This window comes from Ostrea edulis, chromosome 8 (assembly GCF_947568905.1).
Source record: "Ostrea edulis chromosome 8, xbOstEdul1.1, whole genome shotgun sequence".
Taxonomy (NCBI): domain Eukaryota; kingdom Metazoa; phylum Mollusca; class Bivalvia; order Ostreida; family Ostreidae; genus Ostrea; species Ostrea edulis.
In genome coordinates, this window is record NC_079171.1 from 20599017 (window position 1) to 20615397 (window position 16381).

The 16381-nt window shown below is 34.8% G+C and overlaps 1 protein-coding gene across 1 annotated transcript in view; it reads right to left on the reverse strand.

The window, feature by feature from the left end:
* LOC125661618 (uncharacterized) overlaps positions 1-15607 on the reverse strand; it is a 30275-nt gene extending 14668 nt beyond the window's left edge. Inside the window, exons 1-3 of the mRNA XM_048893689.2 lie at positions 15468-15607; positions 13904-14004; positions 11348-11554 (exon numbers count right to left, since the gene is read on the reverse strand). Coding sequence (XP_048749646.2) covers positions 11348-11554; positions 13904-14004; positions 15468-15496 — 337 coding nt within the window. The 5' untranslated portion in view covers positions 15497-15607. The remainder of the gene's footprint in view (positions 1-11347; positions 11555-13903; positions 14005-15467) is intronic.
* Positions 15608-16381: the final 774 nt, after the last annotated feature.

The following is a 16381-nucleotide window of genomic DNA, read 5'->3' on the forward strand; positions in this document are numbered from 1 at the left end:
CGTTATCTTCACCTTTATAGGAGTTATGAGATTGATCATTGTTCGTTATCTTCACCTTTATAGGAGTTATGAGATTGATCACTGTTCGTTATCTTCACCTGTATAGGAGTTGTGAGATTGATCACAGTTCTTTATCTTCACCTGTATAGGAGTTATGAGATTGATCATTGTTCGTTATCTTCACCTTTATAGGAGTTATGAGATTGATCATTGTTCGTTATCTTCACCTTTATAGGAGTTATGAGATTGATCACTGTTCGTTATCTTCACCTGTATAGGAGTTGTGAGATTGATCACAGTTCTTTATCTTCACCTGTATAGGAGTTGTGAGATTGATCACTGTTCGTTATCTTCACCTTTATAGGAGTTATGAGATTGATCATTGTTCGTTATCTTCACCTTTATAGGATTTATGAGATTGATCACTGTTCGTTATCTTCACCTTTATAGGAGTTATGAGATTGATCACTGTTCGTTATCTTCACCTGTATAGGAGTTATGAGATTGATCACTGTTCGTTATCTTCACCTTTATAGGAGTTATGAGATTGATCATTGTTCGTTATCTTCACCTTTATAGGAGTTATGAGATTGATCACTGTTCGTTATCTTCACCTGTATAGGAGTTATGAGATTGATCACAGTTCTTTATCTTCACCTGTATAGGAGTTGTGAGATTGATCACAGTTCGTTATCTTCACCTTTCACGTGTTTATGATAGTACGATTTATAATACTGAGTTATTGAAATACTAGTATGCGCTAATGATACATGGAATGGCTGATAAAGATTGTACATGATTTTAGACTGAGAACATACGAGTACAATAAATCATTAGAAAAATGTGAAAAACATTAACACTAATTATTGTTGTCTGTCTGTAGTGAAATTCTCGTCACATTGATATAATACACAATAATGGACTGTTTAGCAGGGAAACATCACAAATTATCAGTTCTTAGTAGGGTTGTCAAATTGATCAAAAATTAGTAACCGGTTACTCGGTTGCCCTTCCGATCGAGTACTCGAGTACTCGGTCATCATTCAAGAGAACATTCAAAATCTTAAACATAGTTGATACTACTTAATAACATAGACTATATCCATCATCCTGCTGTTTATGTATATGTTTTAACTTTTCAGCTATATTTTCTCACGTATGTCTCTCCGGCATCTCGCGAGTGACAAGTACATTTGATGTTCGCTTCCAGTCATGGTCAATGTGGTGTTCAGTTACTGTCATGTAACTTTTTGTTGCATGTGATGTCCATGTATCTGTTGTTAGGGAGACAGTATCAACTTTATCAAGGTCTTTTCAATTCTTGCCTTAATCGTGTTTCTGGATGGTATTTTATAGTTAGGCAACACGGTCGACATTAGCCTCTGAAATCCCTTCCCTTCGACTATTCGCAGCGGCATATAATCCAAAAACAACCATGTCAACAATTGCCTGTGTTATGTCTTCCGATTGTTTGCCTGAAAGATTTCTTGTACGCGGAGAATTTAGAAAATTAACCACAGACGGTTGTTTCTCTGGAGTTCCTTCAATATCACCATGTTTTATGCGCAAATGCTTCAGCATATTTGTTGTACCTCCCGTGAACGTTAATTCAACCTCGCAGAGTTGACATTTTATAGATTTTGAATCGCCGGTCCGTTTAAAATATTTCCATACTTTAGAGGACGGAGGCATTTTTGCTACTAACAATTGTACGAGTCCACGCTTTTTTGTTATTGAATTAATTTGAACTATAATTAAGTTGAATTCAAATCATGGTATGCCTCTGGCTATAAACAAAGCGATGTGCTGCCACCGACAGAGGTGCTAATAACTAAGTATGTTTTTGGTTTTGGGTAAATTCTTAATATCCTCATTAAACCCAATGTATAAAAGTAAATTGGAGCTGAAAAATTGCCAAACACCTTTTATTCAGCTCTCAGGAATGTGTACTGATAATAAAATATATTTCTTTCTTTTTTTAAAATTATTTTCACTTTAGAAAAAAAAATCAAAGTCCATGAACCAACTTTTTTTTCATTGAAAAATGTTACATAGATTTTCTTAGGATCTTTAAATGATAGATTAGAGATTTAATAAGCTTAGAGGCATATGGTAAGTATGTTTTTGAATAATTTTATTGTGTTATATAATGCTCTGAAAATAACATAAATGTCACCCTTGAAACGAGTTAGAAAATACATTGATGAAATTAGTATTACGTTCGTAGCCTGTCGTGTCCGAAAATGAAGAAAAATATGATGCCTCTTAATATTTGATGACGAGAATTTATTTACCGTATCACGTGTTGTTTGCACATTTCATGTCGTTATTAACTCAGTAAATGAATACCAAGCCAGTTGTGGGTGTGTTACTTATTTTATTTTTCAAACGATTCCCATGGTTACTTTTGGAGTCCGATTCGTTACGAACATAAATCACCTAGTTTCTACTACGATTGAGATCCACATGATGTATTTCGATTTCTATTTTGTTACGTCACCGATGCTGAACTCCCTATGTGTAATTGAACTCGCCCACATATTTGCATTGTGGGATAGCGATGGCGGTAAATACAGTGTCCACAAAACGATGCTTTCGTGACGAACATGATTCATCGTTAACTGATGCAGAAAAATTCGTAAGTACTGTTTATTTTACACTTATGCATATTAGAAAATACATAAATGAGTTATTTGCGATATATTCTTACTCAGGTTTGTCAACATCGAGAATTTTAACCCCGGGTTCTTGTCTGTTGGTCGACTTTATATTGAGACCCCGAGAGTTGTTTGTCGTGTCTGACGTAACGAACGTACGGAAACATTATTCTAAAAGTTGAAATTTGCATTTCTGGCACTCAGGGTAATTTTTAGCTTATAAATGTTCGATTTAAAAAAGAAAACTGATTGGTTATTATGAATTCATTTAACAAACTGTAAATTTTCTATGGATGATGTTCGTATAAACGGACACATGAGACTGGGCTGTTTTGTTGTCTTTTTACGAACATAATATTGTTTTTTCTAGAATAGTTTTTACCTGAATTATTGAAGTGATAATAAGTAGATAAATTTAAGGGGTTCATTGATTACCAAGTCTTCCTCCTGGGTTAACTTGAAGGTGAAAAACAAGAGTATATATCCTTTTCACTTATGTGCGTAAAAAGACACTGAAAATATTGTATCTAACGTTACCAACATAAAACTTCAGTTAAGTAGTGTTCTATAAGGGTAAAAACAATACATATGCCATAAACAGAATGATAAAGTTGAATATTTCTTTGTGATGAACACATTATGGACAATGATATGTATTTTCACCCATAAATACGTAATTTACTTATGTTGGTAACAAGACGCCATTGACAGAGAAAATGCAGGAGTGTTGGTTACTTTAATATTTAACTAATTTTTAAGATGATAAATACATTGTAGCATTCCAGAATGTGATGAAAATATATACAACTAATCGTGGATTTTTTTAGGGTCTGTAGGGGGCTGAAATAAGGCCCCATTCCCAATGCTAAAAAGCAGGTATTTTCCCCAGTTTTTGGCTTTGAAATTCCCAATTAATGAAAACAAATCAAGCAAGATTGCTTAACTGTTATAAAAACTTCACAGGTCCTTGAAATCAAGACCTTAATAAACCTGAACTTTTACTTATTCAACGTGATAAGATACAATACATGAGTGAAATCAGTGTCACATCAAAGTCATATTGATTGATTGTATCTTGCTTAACGTCTCGCTCGAGAATTTTTCACTCATATGGAGACGTCACCAAGACCGGTTAAGGTCTTCAAATTTAGGCCTGTGCTTAGCGCTTACGTCCGTTGAGCAGTGAGGGTTCTTTAGCGTGCCACACCTACTGTGACATGGGTAATCTGTTTTTATGGTCATCTCCGAGGACCCGTGACATTCACACCTGATGCCGAGCATTTGGCGATGGAACTGTCACTACCTGATTTAACGACTTAGGTCTGTCGCGGCCGGGATTCGAACCCCGGCCTTCCGCATGCGGGGCGAACGCTCTAACCTCTCGGCCACCGCGGCAGTCATATTGAAGGTCAAACTATCATAGAACTAGAATAAGTAAGATTACAAAAGGAGAGTGGACATAAGAGATCTTTGGTGATTTTTTAACAAACAAAATGTTCCTTTACAATTACTTGATTACAGGTTGAAGATGAAACAAAGGCAAAAAATGCATTTGCACAAAAGGCATGGCGAGAACGGTTAAAAACAGATCCAGAAAAGTACAAGCAGTTTCGAAAGGCTGACAGTGAGAGAGTAAAAGCAATCAGATACAACCTTACTGATGAAAAGAGAAAACAATATAATGAACGAACTCGACTAAGAATGATAAAGTACAGACAGAAAAAGAAAGAAGAAGGAATGAAAGAATCAAAGAGATCAGTAACAAGAGCCACATGTGAAAAACAACGCAAGAAATGGAGAGAAGAAAAGAGACAACAGAGGGAGGCAATGAGTTCGCAAAAAAGGAGACGTATCAATGAAAGACGGAGAAAACTTTATGCTGAGAAAAAAGTAAAGAGCAACAGTAAAGTACCAGACAAAGAAAATATGAACAGCAGTAGCACAGCCACATTTAAGTCAGATGGTGCTCGCAGACAGGCAATACATAGAACATTGAAAATTTTGCCTAAAGATCCCAATAAATTTGTTGAAGTGGTTACAAATATCATTCATAAAACAACTCCAAAGAGGAAAGCAGCTCTCAGTCAAAAGTGTCTTATTTCACCGCAGTCAAAAAAGAGGTTAGAATTTTATGATTGTAATGTTATGAAATCCAAAGAAAAGCTGAAAGAAATAAAAGAGAGAAGGAGTAAAAAAGATAACCGTCTAAGGTACCTTCTTCATCAAGCTGCCGCAATCAAGTGCAAGGGGATCAAGGGAGTGCATTTAAAACAACTAGGATTTAGCAGGAAGGTCCTATCGAAAGTTTCTGGGGTTGATGACATCATGGAAATCCAGAGAAAGAAAAGGAGCGATGCCATGCCAAAGGAAGACCTTGAAAAGGTAACAAATTTTTTCCATCAATCTGATGTGTCAAGGGAAATGCCCAATCCCCGGCAAGTCAACAAAGCCATGTGCCCACGAAAAACTCTGGACGGGTCATTGGTCAACTCATACCAAAAATTTCAGGAGCAAAATCCAGATGTGAAGATATCATACAGTAAATTCGTAAAATGCAGACCTACAAATGTGAAACCGGCAGCTTATACAAAGTATAACCAGTGTCTTTGTGAATACTGTACAAATGTTGATTTGAAAATCAGTAGTTTAGTGCGATTTTGCTCCGCTCACCATATTGAACCGGTTTGTAAAGACAGATACGAAGCTTCTCGATTAACTCTTTGTCCAAAGGAAGGAGAATATTACAGAAAGGAATGCATAGATAGAAAATGTGAAGAATGTGGAGTTTCTAATCTCGCCAAGACAACAAAAGCAGTAGAAGTTCTCAGGCAGCATGGCTTATCTGACATAAGATGGCAGTCTTGGGTAATGGATGAAATCACCAAAATCGTAAAAGGTAAAGAGGTAAAAAAGAGGCAAATGACACAAAAGGTCCACACAACTACGGTACAGGAATTGGTTGAAGAGCTGACAAATTCTATGAAGGAATTTTCTAAGCACCTTTTCAATGCACAGTGGCAAGCAAGACAGTTTGAAGCATTAAAGGTCAGTATTCCACATAAATGGGTGTTGCTGTGCTCAGACTTTGGCGAAAACTACATATGCAGACAACAGGATGAAGCTCAAAGTGCTCATTGGAGTTATGATCAAGTCACCTTACATCCGATTGTAGCTTACTATCGTTGTCAAGAATGTGAAGAGCCAATGCATGAATCATTCATTTTTGTTTCTGAGGATCATAAACATGACCATCATGCTGTTCACCACTTCACGAAGTTGGTGAATGAGATTCTGTTGTCACGTGGGTTTGCCATTGAAACACAAATACAGTTTTCTGATGGAGCACCAACACAATACAAAAGTAAAATAAACTTTGTAGACATGAGTTTGTGCCAAGAAGAGTTAGGATTTCACGTTGAGAAGCATTTCTTCGGATCTAGACATGGTAAAGGACCATGTGATGGGGAGGTAGGCGTTTTGAAAAGATGCATTATTACTGGAGTAAAGACGAGAAAGGCTATGATTCGCAATGCCATGGAGTTTTACGAGTATGGTAAAAGCCAACTGTCACTTCCGAAGGAAGACACAAATCAGCACATTCATCAAAAAAGGACATTTATCTTTGTAAAGGATGGAGAGATAGATAGGGAAAGGAACGACAGACTGGCGAACATAAAGGCAGTGAAGGACACAAGAATGACTCATTGTTTTAGACCTGTAGCTCCATATGTCATAACATCAAGGGAAAGGAGCTGTTTCTGTGATGTGTGTAGATGCATCAATGGTACATGTGAGGAGAAATGCAGCAATGAATTGCTGACGGGAAATTGGGTTGTTCAAAACATTTCCATTAAAAGACGGACTCGACCTGATGGTGCAAAGAGAACTGTAACAGGTATGTTTGTGAAACGAACTTTCCCTGAATATACAATGTATTTACTTTTTGTAACTACTGAATCATGAAATCACATTACTCAACATGCATTGCAGCAACTATATCATATCATTAAGTATGTGTGAAAGTTCTGTAAAATAAAACTATTTTATACATGTAGGTGTATGTAAATCATGCATATTGATTATAATTGATTTTAGAAGCAGAGAATGAAGATGTTGGAAGTGAAGATGGTGACATTACAGATGGTCAAAATGAGGTTAACACAAATGAGGGTGAAAAGGGGGATAATGGCATGGTCAATGTAAATCGAGATGACATCACAGATAACCTTGGCAACACAGAAAGTTTACAAGGTAAACTGCAGGACAGAATGTTACAATTCAAAATTATTCATTTACTCTTTATAGTGGTATTGTCTACAAAACCAAATATTTAACTATATCCTACTAGCCGTCCATTAGGATACTTTGTCCACAACTGCTTATAAGTTTCATTTCATGATCTTATATGGTGTATTTTTACATGTAACATGATTCACACTGCTCTTTACAGATATTCAGCATGAAGATAATACAGTTGGTCAGATGGTGTATGACCTAGAGAGTGCAGTTAACATCAGTGGCCTAAGTGACATCATAGATGAGATCTATAAGACAAAGTGATACCTATTTGTTATTTTACTTCATGTGTTACATAGCAAACCAATGTGAAATACGAAGGAGTTGATTAAATACAGAATTGATAGTTTCAACGAAGTAAAAAATTTCCCTTATCAATTCTAATAGACAAATTGATCAATTATACATTGCGGATGTATACATTAGTGTACACAGTACATCATTGCAGTAATTTTCCTGGACGAAATTCATTCGTATTTGAAAGATCTTTCATGTGATTTCTCTATTAGGCGGGCAATTGGTGAGGTTGGATGTTACTTAATTATTGACTTTTTATTTAAGCTGATAGACTGAATCCAGACACAGAACCTGTTGATTTGAGTGATCTTAGTGGCATGCTTGGTATGTTAATGTAAAATAATGTATTCACTTATCAATTAGATAAACCTGATAAACATATGGATTCTATTTTTCGCCTACAAATCCAAGATTTTCAGTTTTGTCATTTAATCCATATAATTAATCCAATGTATATCTGTTTTAATTGTTTTCTAACGTAATCCCATTTATATACAAATGCAGAGTTTGATGAGAAAATGGATGTTTTTGTTGCTGAGGGCATGGGACAGACATCATCTCCACAAAGAGAGTCCATAATTCATTCTGATCAGCAAACAGAATACAGGTACATTCATATGAGACGTAGTTACAAATTTGTATTTGAAACAATCTGATGCAAAAAAAGTCTTTATAAACAACAGAATGTAATTTTCTTCCACTTCACACCAATTAGTTTATGAAATTTAGTGACAGGGAAAGCGTTATCTCTCATTATTCTCAAACAATAAAAACTTATTTCTCTTAAAAAGGCAGGGTCAGTTTGTTGAGGCTCACTTGGTCTCTGACAAACGGAAGAAGCGGTTATATGTTGCAGAGGTATACATGATAGACCGTTTGAATCTGAATTTTCTGTGGAGTTACTATGAAAAACATGTTATGTTTATTTTCGCTTATTTTGTGTTTTAATTTGTATACAGTTTCCCTTATGGATTTGTGTTTTATTTTTCTAAAATTTGCATGTTCATTCTTTCACTATTTTTGTACTTATATACTTTCCTATTGAAGCTTGAATGGAAAACACTTTTTATCATTATCAAAGATGTTATTTTACACAATAAGAGTGGTTTCATAGATGTTCTCTCCTTTTCAGATCAAGGAAGTTTGTGGGGGTGAATACCTTCTCCAATTTATGCAGCGGAAAGGAGACAGATTTTATTGGCCCTCTGTGGATGACTTCTCTTGGGAGCCATATGATAGCATACATCGACTTTTGCCAATACCTGTTTTATCCAAGCAGTCTTCCTCTAGAAGACAATTATTTGAATTTTGAAACATTCACACTCGCTCATACTATTCAAAATTCATATTGCTGTTGCATTGAAATAAATGTTTTTCTTTCCTTTGAAAAAATTGTGTCTGTGTTACTTCCATAAGATGATAGCTTTGCTATGAATATATCCTAGGAATCGTACTGCTAACTCAAAGTAACAGAGTCATAGCAGTAAAGATGTCTTCTTATGAAGGAAAGGATAGCGACTGTTTCTCTAGTGATGTCTGTCATAATTTTATGGAATAAATCAAATCTGAAAATTATGGAAGTAACGGTGTCTGAAATTCTTTAATCTGACTGCAAGGTCTGTAATAATAAATTTTGAAAAAAAAGTTTTTAATCACCTCTTCAGGAGATATCTTAAGAGTTGAATTACAGATTTACACTAAAATTACAGTTATTACTGCAGTATGTATTTTCATTTAGACACTATGTTACTTCCATAATTTTGTTAGTCATCTATATTCAAACTCATTTCAAAATAAATCCGTGCCATGGATTATCTTCTACTTGGTATTTCTATAAACTAGAAGATGTAGACTACTCAAAACCATAAACCAAATAAGAAATAAATTAATTTGAAATTTATTGGTGAAAGTAACACTTTGCATGCCAGATCCAGAAACTTACATAACTATAATTGTTGTCAAAACAGGACAGGCCTTTAATTCAGGCTACATGTATACATTATAGGTAATTAAGAGAACGGTACTTGAGATAACGTACGATGGTCGGCGAAAATAGAATAGGTGAAACAAAACAAAAAATACAAGAATTTTTTTTTTTCAAGTACTCGGTTACTGATTTTAGTAATCGATACTCGGAACTTCCGACGAGTACTCGAGTAACCGGTTACTCGTTGACAACCCTAGTTCTTAGTATGGTTACATGTATCACCCGAGGGTGCCTATGCGCCTGATAATTTGTGGTATCTCCCTGCTAAACAGTCCATAATAGTTCTATTATCTTGAAGAATCTGAACGTTAAAAAACAATCACACATTTATTGACTAGTCCCATGTGTCGTTTTATTTAAAACGTCAACAAATTCGTAATAAAAGTTAAAAGTCTGCAGAAAATTCTGATAAATTTTCACTAGTTTTCGCGGGGTAAAATCAATGTTACCCTCAACTACATACATTATGTTGTTAAATTACACTCAATGTCCTACATGTATTAGATTTAAGAAATGAAACTTGTAATTCTTTATTTGATGCATGTATCAAACGAAAAAATGGACCGAAAACTTCATCATTTTTCGTTTGAAACAACAACGAAACTGGCTGTGTGTTTAGATCTGGTACTGTGCAGGTGCAATGGTTAAACGCTGAATTAGATATAAAGGAAGAGAACGGGTGACTGGATATATCCTGCATTGTATTGTAGGGGAAGTTGAACACTGGTTGTGTCGTTGGAACGGTGGAATGCGACTCGGCTCCATTTTAATATCAAGTAAAAAGCTCAACACCTTTTCATCTAAATTGCCCTCGTTGACTGAGCCCCATGTAACGCAGTTCATTTTCATTGATATATCCCAGATCAAAAGTTGCTGCTTGAACCGTCATGCTATCGAACTCGTAAAGCAGACGATACATACCGGGAACTCGTGTAATCTGTCTACTTCTATAAGTCAGTGTCCTACGTCATCAAGTTGACTATTCTACCACGTCATCACTAGGCCTATATGTGTTGTTTCTTTCAATAGATTTGTATTTCATTCGTCTATGGTTGCGTTAATATTTGGTAGCATCAAACGAATACATTTCGTTTATAATGCTTGTGTGGAAATTCCCGTTCTATAAATAGCGCTAAAATTAGAACGGGGAAGATGCATTCCAGTCCCGCGTGCTTAGTGCAGATGAACTCCGGACAAATTTTTTTTTTGGACTAAGAAATAAAACGAATTTTTCATCCAATCAGCATCGTTGTTACTTCATAACTTTAAAAGTTATTAAATGATGTAATATATCTATATTAATGAAAGCAAAACATTGAGGTTTGAGAAAGTTAAACGACAGATTGAAAGCTTTCAATTGTGACGCCACAGTAGAATGACGTAAAAACCTAACGTCAAACTTAAACATTTCGTAACTTGTTTAAAATTGTTCAATTGTAAACTGGTACCGTGTTGACCTCGCTTCTCTCATGTACAACAGGAAGCGTCAATTTTTGACAGCCAGGATTTGGGCTGTATCTTTATCTCACATGTTTGACGAGAGTTCATTTCAAAACAACAACGACGCTAGCTATGACGTCACAGTCGACTACACTACGCTACGAATATATACGGTGAAGTATAAAACGCGAGCTACAATGGCGCTACCCAATTTGATTAAAGTCAGACTTCTTAGATCCGCGCATTATACTCTGCGTATGGGTATACGGCACGGATATAAGAAGTCTGAATTTAATTAGAGTACGCGAGAAAAGCGAAGTCAACAGGGTCAATTGGTGCTACACATTCGGAATCTCTTCAGTGCGACACGAAAATCAATTGACCAATGAAATCGGCTCATTTGGCCTAATCAAAGTACCACTGATCCGTTTGTGTGTAGCACCAATCAGCGGGGAACCAGTTTAGTTCAATTGTTAATGCACGACTGACAACGGACGCAGACCAGTTCCGTATTTCATTAAGAAGAGTTCGTTAACTCAACTTAGTACATGTAGGTCCTCAAATGTCTTACAGATTGAGAGCAAACTGATTTTGTTTTCAGTAGCAAAGAGTTTGTGAACACAAAGCCAATAAATCAAGCTTGTCCTATATCAGAGTGCATCAAACTTACTATGGTGGTCATCTATCGTAAAGACTTCGTTAGTTGAGTAGGAATAGAGACGTTTAGTCTTTAGACCCACTTCATGCTTCACAGCAGCCGCTCTCTGGTTAGGGTAATCATAATATTCTTTGATATCAATAGTTTGTTTCTTATCTTGGAAGTTGCATTCTACATTTACACTGTATGTTGGGGATAGTGTCGGTTTTCTTTTAGTGCCTACAATAGAGCATGGGATATCAATAATCATTACAATGTAGGTCAGATATCAATAATCATTACAATGTAGATCAGATATCAATAATCATTACAATGTAGATCATATATCAATAATCATTACAATGTAGGTCAGATATCAATAACCATTACAATGTATGTCAGATATCAATAATCATTACAATGTAGGTCGGATATCAATAATCATTACAATGTAGGTCGGATATCAATAATCATTACAATGTAGGTCAGATATCAATAATCATTACAATGTAGATCAGATATCAATAATCATTACAATGTATGTCAAATATCAATAATCATTACAATGTAGGTCAGATATCAATAACCATTACAATGTATGTCAGATATCAATAATCATTACAATGTAGGTCGGATATCAATAATCATTACAATGTAGGTCAGATATCAATAACCATTACAATGTATGTCAGATATCAATAATCATTACAATGTAGGTCGGATATCAATAATCATTACAATGTAGGTCGGATATCAATAATCATTACAATGTAGGTCAGATATCAATAATCATTACAATGTAGATCAGATATCAATAATCATTACAATGTAGGTCGGATATCAATAATCATTACAATGTAGGTCAGATATCAATAATCATTACAATGTAGGTGAGATATCAATAATCATTACAATGTAGATCAGATATCAATAGTCATTACAATGTAGATCAGATATCAATAATCATTACAATGTAGATCAGATATCAATAATCATTACAATGTATGTCAGACATCAATAATCATTACAATGTAGGTCATATATCAATAATCATTACAATGTAGGTCAGATATCAATAACCATTACAATGTAGGTCAGATATCAATAATCATTACAATGTAGGTCAGATATCAATAATCATTACAATGTAGATCAGATATCAATAATCATTACAATGTAGGTCAGATATCAATAATCATTACAATGTAGGTCGGATATTAATAATCATTACAATGTACGTCAGATATCAATAATCATTACAATGTATGTCAGATATCAATAATCATTACAATGTATGTCAGATATCATTTCAAGAGTATAACAAGACTGATGTGTTCATGCGTAACCAATAACAATCAAATGATAACCAACAGTACACTACATATACGACAATGTCAAAACGCAGTCGTTTGATTTTCTGTTAGGATATTTACAATTGTAAAATGCCTTTCGTTCGATCATGGACTAGCGCCCTCAATATTATGGTTGTGTAATGTTTTAATATCTGTATGTTTATAAAACATTTTGAAGCACCTGTTAAAAGCGCAAAATTTGAAATATCGCTAACAGAAAACTAGAAGCCCATTTGGGACATATCATAACATTTATACTTTAAAATAGTGAATTTTAGAATTCGATTTTAAGCCGTTGTAATGAATTGTAAAGTTTCGGTATAACAAATTTGTAAAGTTCCTAATAACGGATTTCAGAATTATGAAAAGACAAAACGAACTCTGAAATTCTTTATATCAAATTGCCTAATTTGTTATGACAATTCTAATTATTTGTATATGTACTGACCTTGCGACATCTTCGTCAAACAACATAAACATGTATCAAGAAATTGCTTTAATTAAGTACCCGTTTTAACAGAAATTTCGCATTGATCAATTCAAAAATCTATAATTTCAAACTATTTAAAGTTATATTAGCTGTAAATCTGAAGATTTTATTTTGTTGTAAAAATGTGTTATTATGATAGTTTTGTATGTAACTTTAACCATCGTTATTGATAAAATTAAAATAAAGTTTAAGATATTATCAAATTAAAGATTTCGGTTCTATTGAATATATTATAGCACTATATAGAAATCAATTTTTGTACGGGAAGACAATAATGTAGGCTTGCTTCATTCAGAGCCTCTTGATAGGTTTACTAACACAAATATTAAATTAACAAAAGTTTATAAAGCTCATTTTTTCTGTCATTGAGATATTAAAATTACAATTTTGCAACAAACATTTTCGACACCAAAATGATAGCAAGCATTATTTTGATATATTCTTACTAATTCCGCAATTCGTTATCACGAATTATATACTGATTTCATATCAACGATTTTATAAACCGTTATATAGAATTTGACAATTTTATATAACCCTTTCTAAAATTCCTGTTTTCAATTTTGTTTGTTAAAACAAATTTTCAAATTTGTTGTAACAAATGCAACAAATTCGTAATAACAAATTTAACCCATTATAACGAATTTAAACGTTTGAACTAACAAATTAAATTTGTAATAACAAATCAAAAAATATTCATGAAAGGTCCTAAATAGGCAGTCATAATACAAAGTAAAAAGTACTGACCGGTATTGGTTAATGTGGCTGGGTTACACACACTTGTGTCCAGGCCGTGTAAAGGTACGTCAGCTGAGATCCAACACACACTTATAATCAAAACCACACACCTTGTTTTAAAAAGAAGAAAATAACAAACAATCTTTGATTTCTTTGATAGTTCGTGTGAGGATCCGGGTTACAATAGGTCATCAGTACCCCAGCCCCAGGGATCCGGGTTAGAATAGGTCATCAGTACCCCACCCCAGGGATCCAGGTTAGAATATGTCCTCAGTACCCCACCGATCCGGGTTAGAATAGATCTTCATGATCAGTACCCCACCCCAGGGATCCGGGTTAGAATAGGTCCTCAGTACCCCTTGCTTGTCGTAAGAGCAATTAAACGGGGTGGTCCTTTAGATGAGACCGCAAAAACTGAAGCCCGCTGTCACAGCAAGTGTGGCATGATAAAGATCCCTTCCTGCTCAATGACCCTAAGCGCCGAGCATAGGCCTAAATTTTGCAACCCTTCACCGGCAATGGTGACGTTACCATATCAGCAAAAACTGTTCTAGTGGGACGTTAAACAATATACAATCAACCAATCAATTTCCTGTTCGACAGACGCAAGTCTTTAAAACAGGTAGTGATAGTTCCATCGCCAAACGCTCGGCATCAGGTGTGAATGTCACGGGTCCTCGGAGATGACCTTATAAACGGATGACCCGTGTCCCAGAAAGTGTTGCACGCTATAGAACCCTCACTAATCAATGACCATAAGTGCCGAACATAGGCCTAAATTTGAAGCCCTTCACCGGTCTTTGTAACGTCTCCATATGAGTGAAAAATTCTCGACCGTCTAAGCAAGATACAATCAATAAATCAATCCTGTTCGGTTGAGTTTTAAATTAGTAAATGTAAATTAAATGCAACATAAAGAGAAAGAGGTTAGTCGTTGATGAAATATTCACGCACGATAGAAAACGTTCATAGGTCATTTTTATCACATCAAGTACAAACGTTAGATCCGCCCACAGACCTGGTACATACTGTATACAAATAATTGGTATCAGTTCGTTATCAGATATACTCCATTACGAGTTGCACTAAAGTTTCTGCTTATCAATGAGTATTTCATGCCAATTTATAAAACTGTATAAAGGTGGAATTAATTTTTAAAAAACTGAAAAGAATGCATAGAAACTAATTTTTTTTAACGTGTTTTCATTTTTTACATTCACGTGCCGGAGGTTGCTTTGTCGGGTACTATTTCCATTATGTAAATCTCTTTTTTTCAATTCCTTTTGGTAAACTGGGTTTCCAAATACTCAGACTTTGAATCTTTATAATTCCTAATCAAATATATTAACCAAAGATAATTTCAATTCATATTCAGTAAATGTCATTTAATTATATTTGATATATTAAATGACCAAATTCGTAACGGTAGTGCTGAATAATTCTCTGTCGTATTCATTCTTTATTGTGTAATTGAATAGTTTTCTTGATGCGTTGGTTACAATGAAATGAACACGCTGAATTACAATGTAGATTATAAAATTACCAACTGTATCAAACTAGTTTGTGTACCTACCTTAACCAGAACGCGTTTCTGTCCACCATTTTCTGACTCTAATACCTCCTAATGTCCAAAGGTTGTCGATGAGGCCAGTGTCATCAGTGGGGTATCGGATGTTTACATATGTACATAAAGGTGATGGTGATATGTTCCAAGGTACACTGGACCTGTATCGTGTTATCTCACGCGGATTTTTCTGTAATGATATGCACTGCAGTAGCTCAGGTAGTTGATAAATGATAAGTACATTATCGCTGAAATAATGGCTAACATATTCGTGACCTGAACACATCTATATGAATGCCACCTTGTTTAATAATTGTTAATTTGGATTTATTTTTAAGATGATCATACACTGTGTAACATTACAGTAAAAGTCTTTAAATTCTATAGATTTATTGTTACTTCCGGTGCAAATATGCGAAGGGTTACATAATTCGATGGAGGTTTCTTATGTTTTATTTCCTTTATTTTCTTAGCATAGCGTTCGAAAGCCCTTCTGAAGCCAGCTTTGCTAGAAAAAAAGTAGTGAAGACCAAATAGCTAGGACATTCATTTGATAACTAGGACATTCGCTGTGATAGCTAGGACATTCATGTGATAGTTAGGACATTCATGGGATAGCTAAGACATTCGTGTCATAGTTAGGACATTCATGTCATAGCTAGGGCATTCATGTGATAGTTAGGACATTCGTGAGATAGTTAGGACATTCATGTGATAGCTAGGACATTCATGTGATAGTTAGGATATTCGTGAGATAGTTAGGACATTCATGTGATAGCTAGGACATTCATGTGATAGTTAGGATATTCGTGAGATAGTTAGGACATTCATGTGATAGCTAGGACATTCATGTGATAGTTAGGATATTCGTGAGATAGTTAGGACATTCATGTGATAGCTAGGACATTCATGTGATAGTTAGG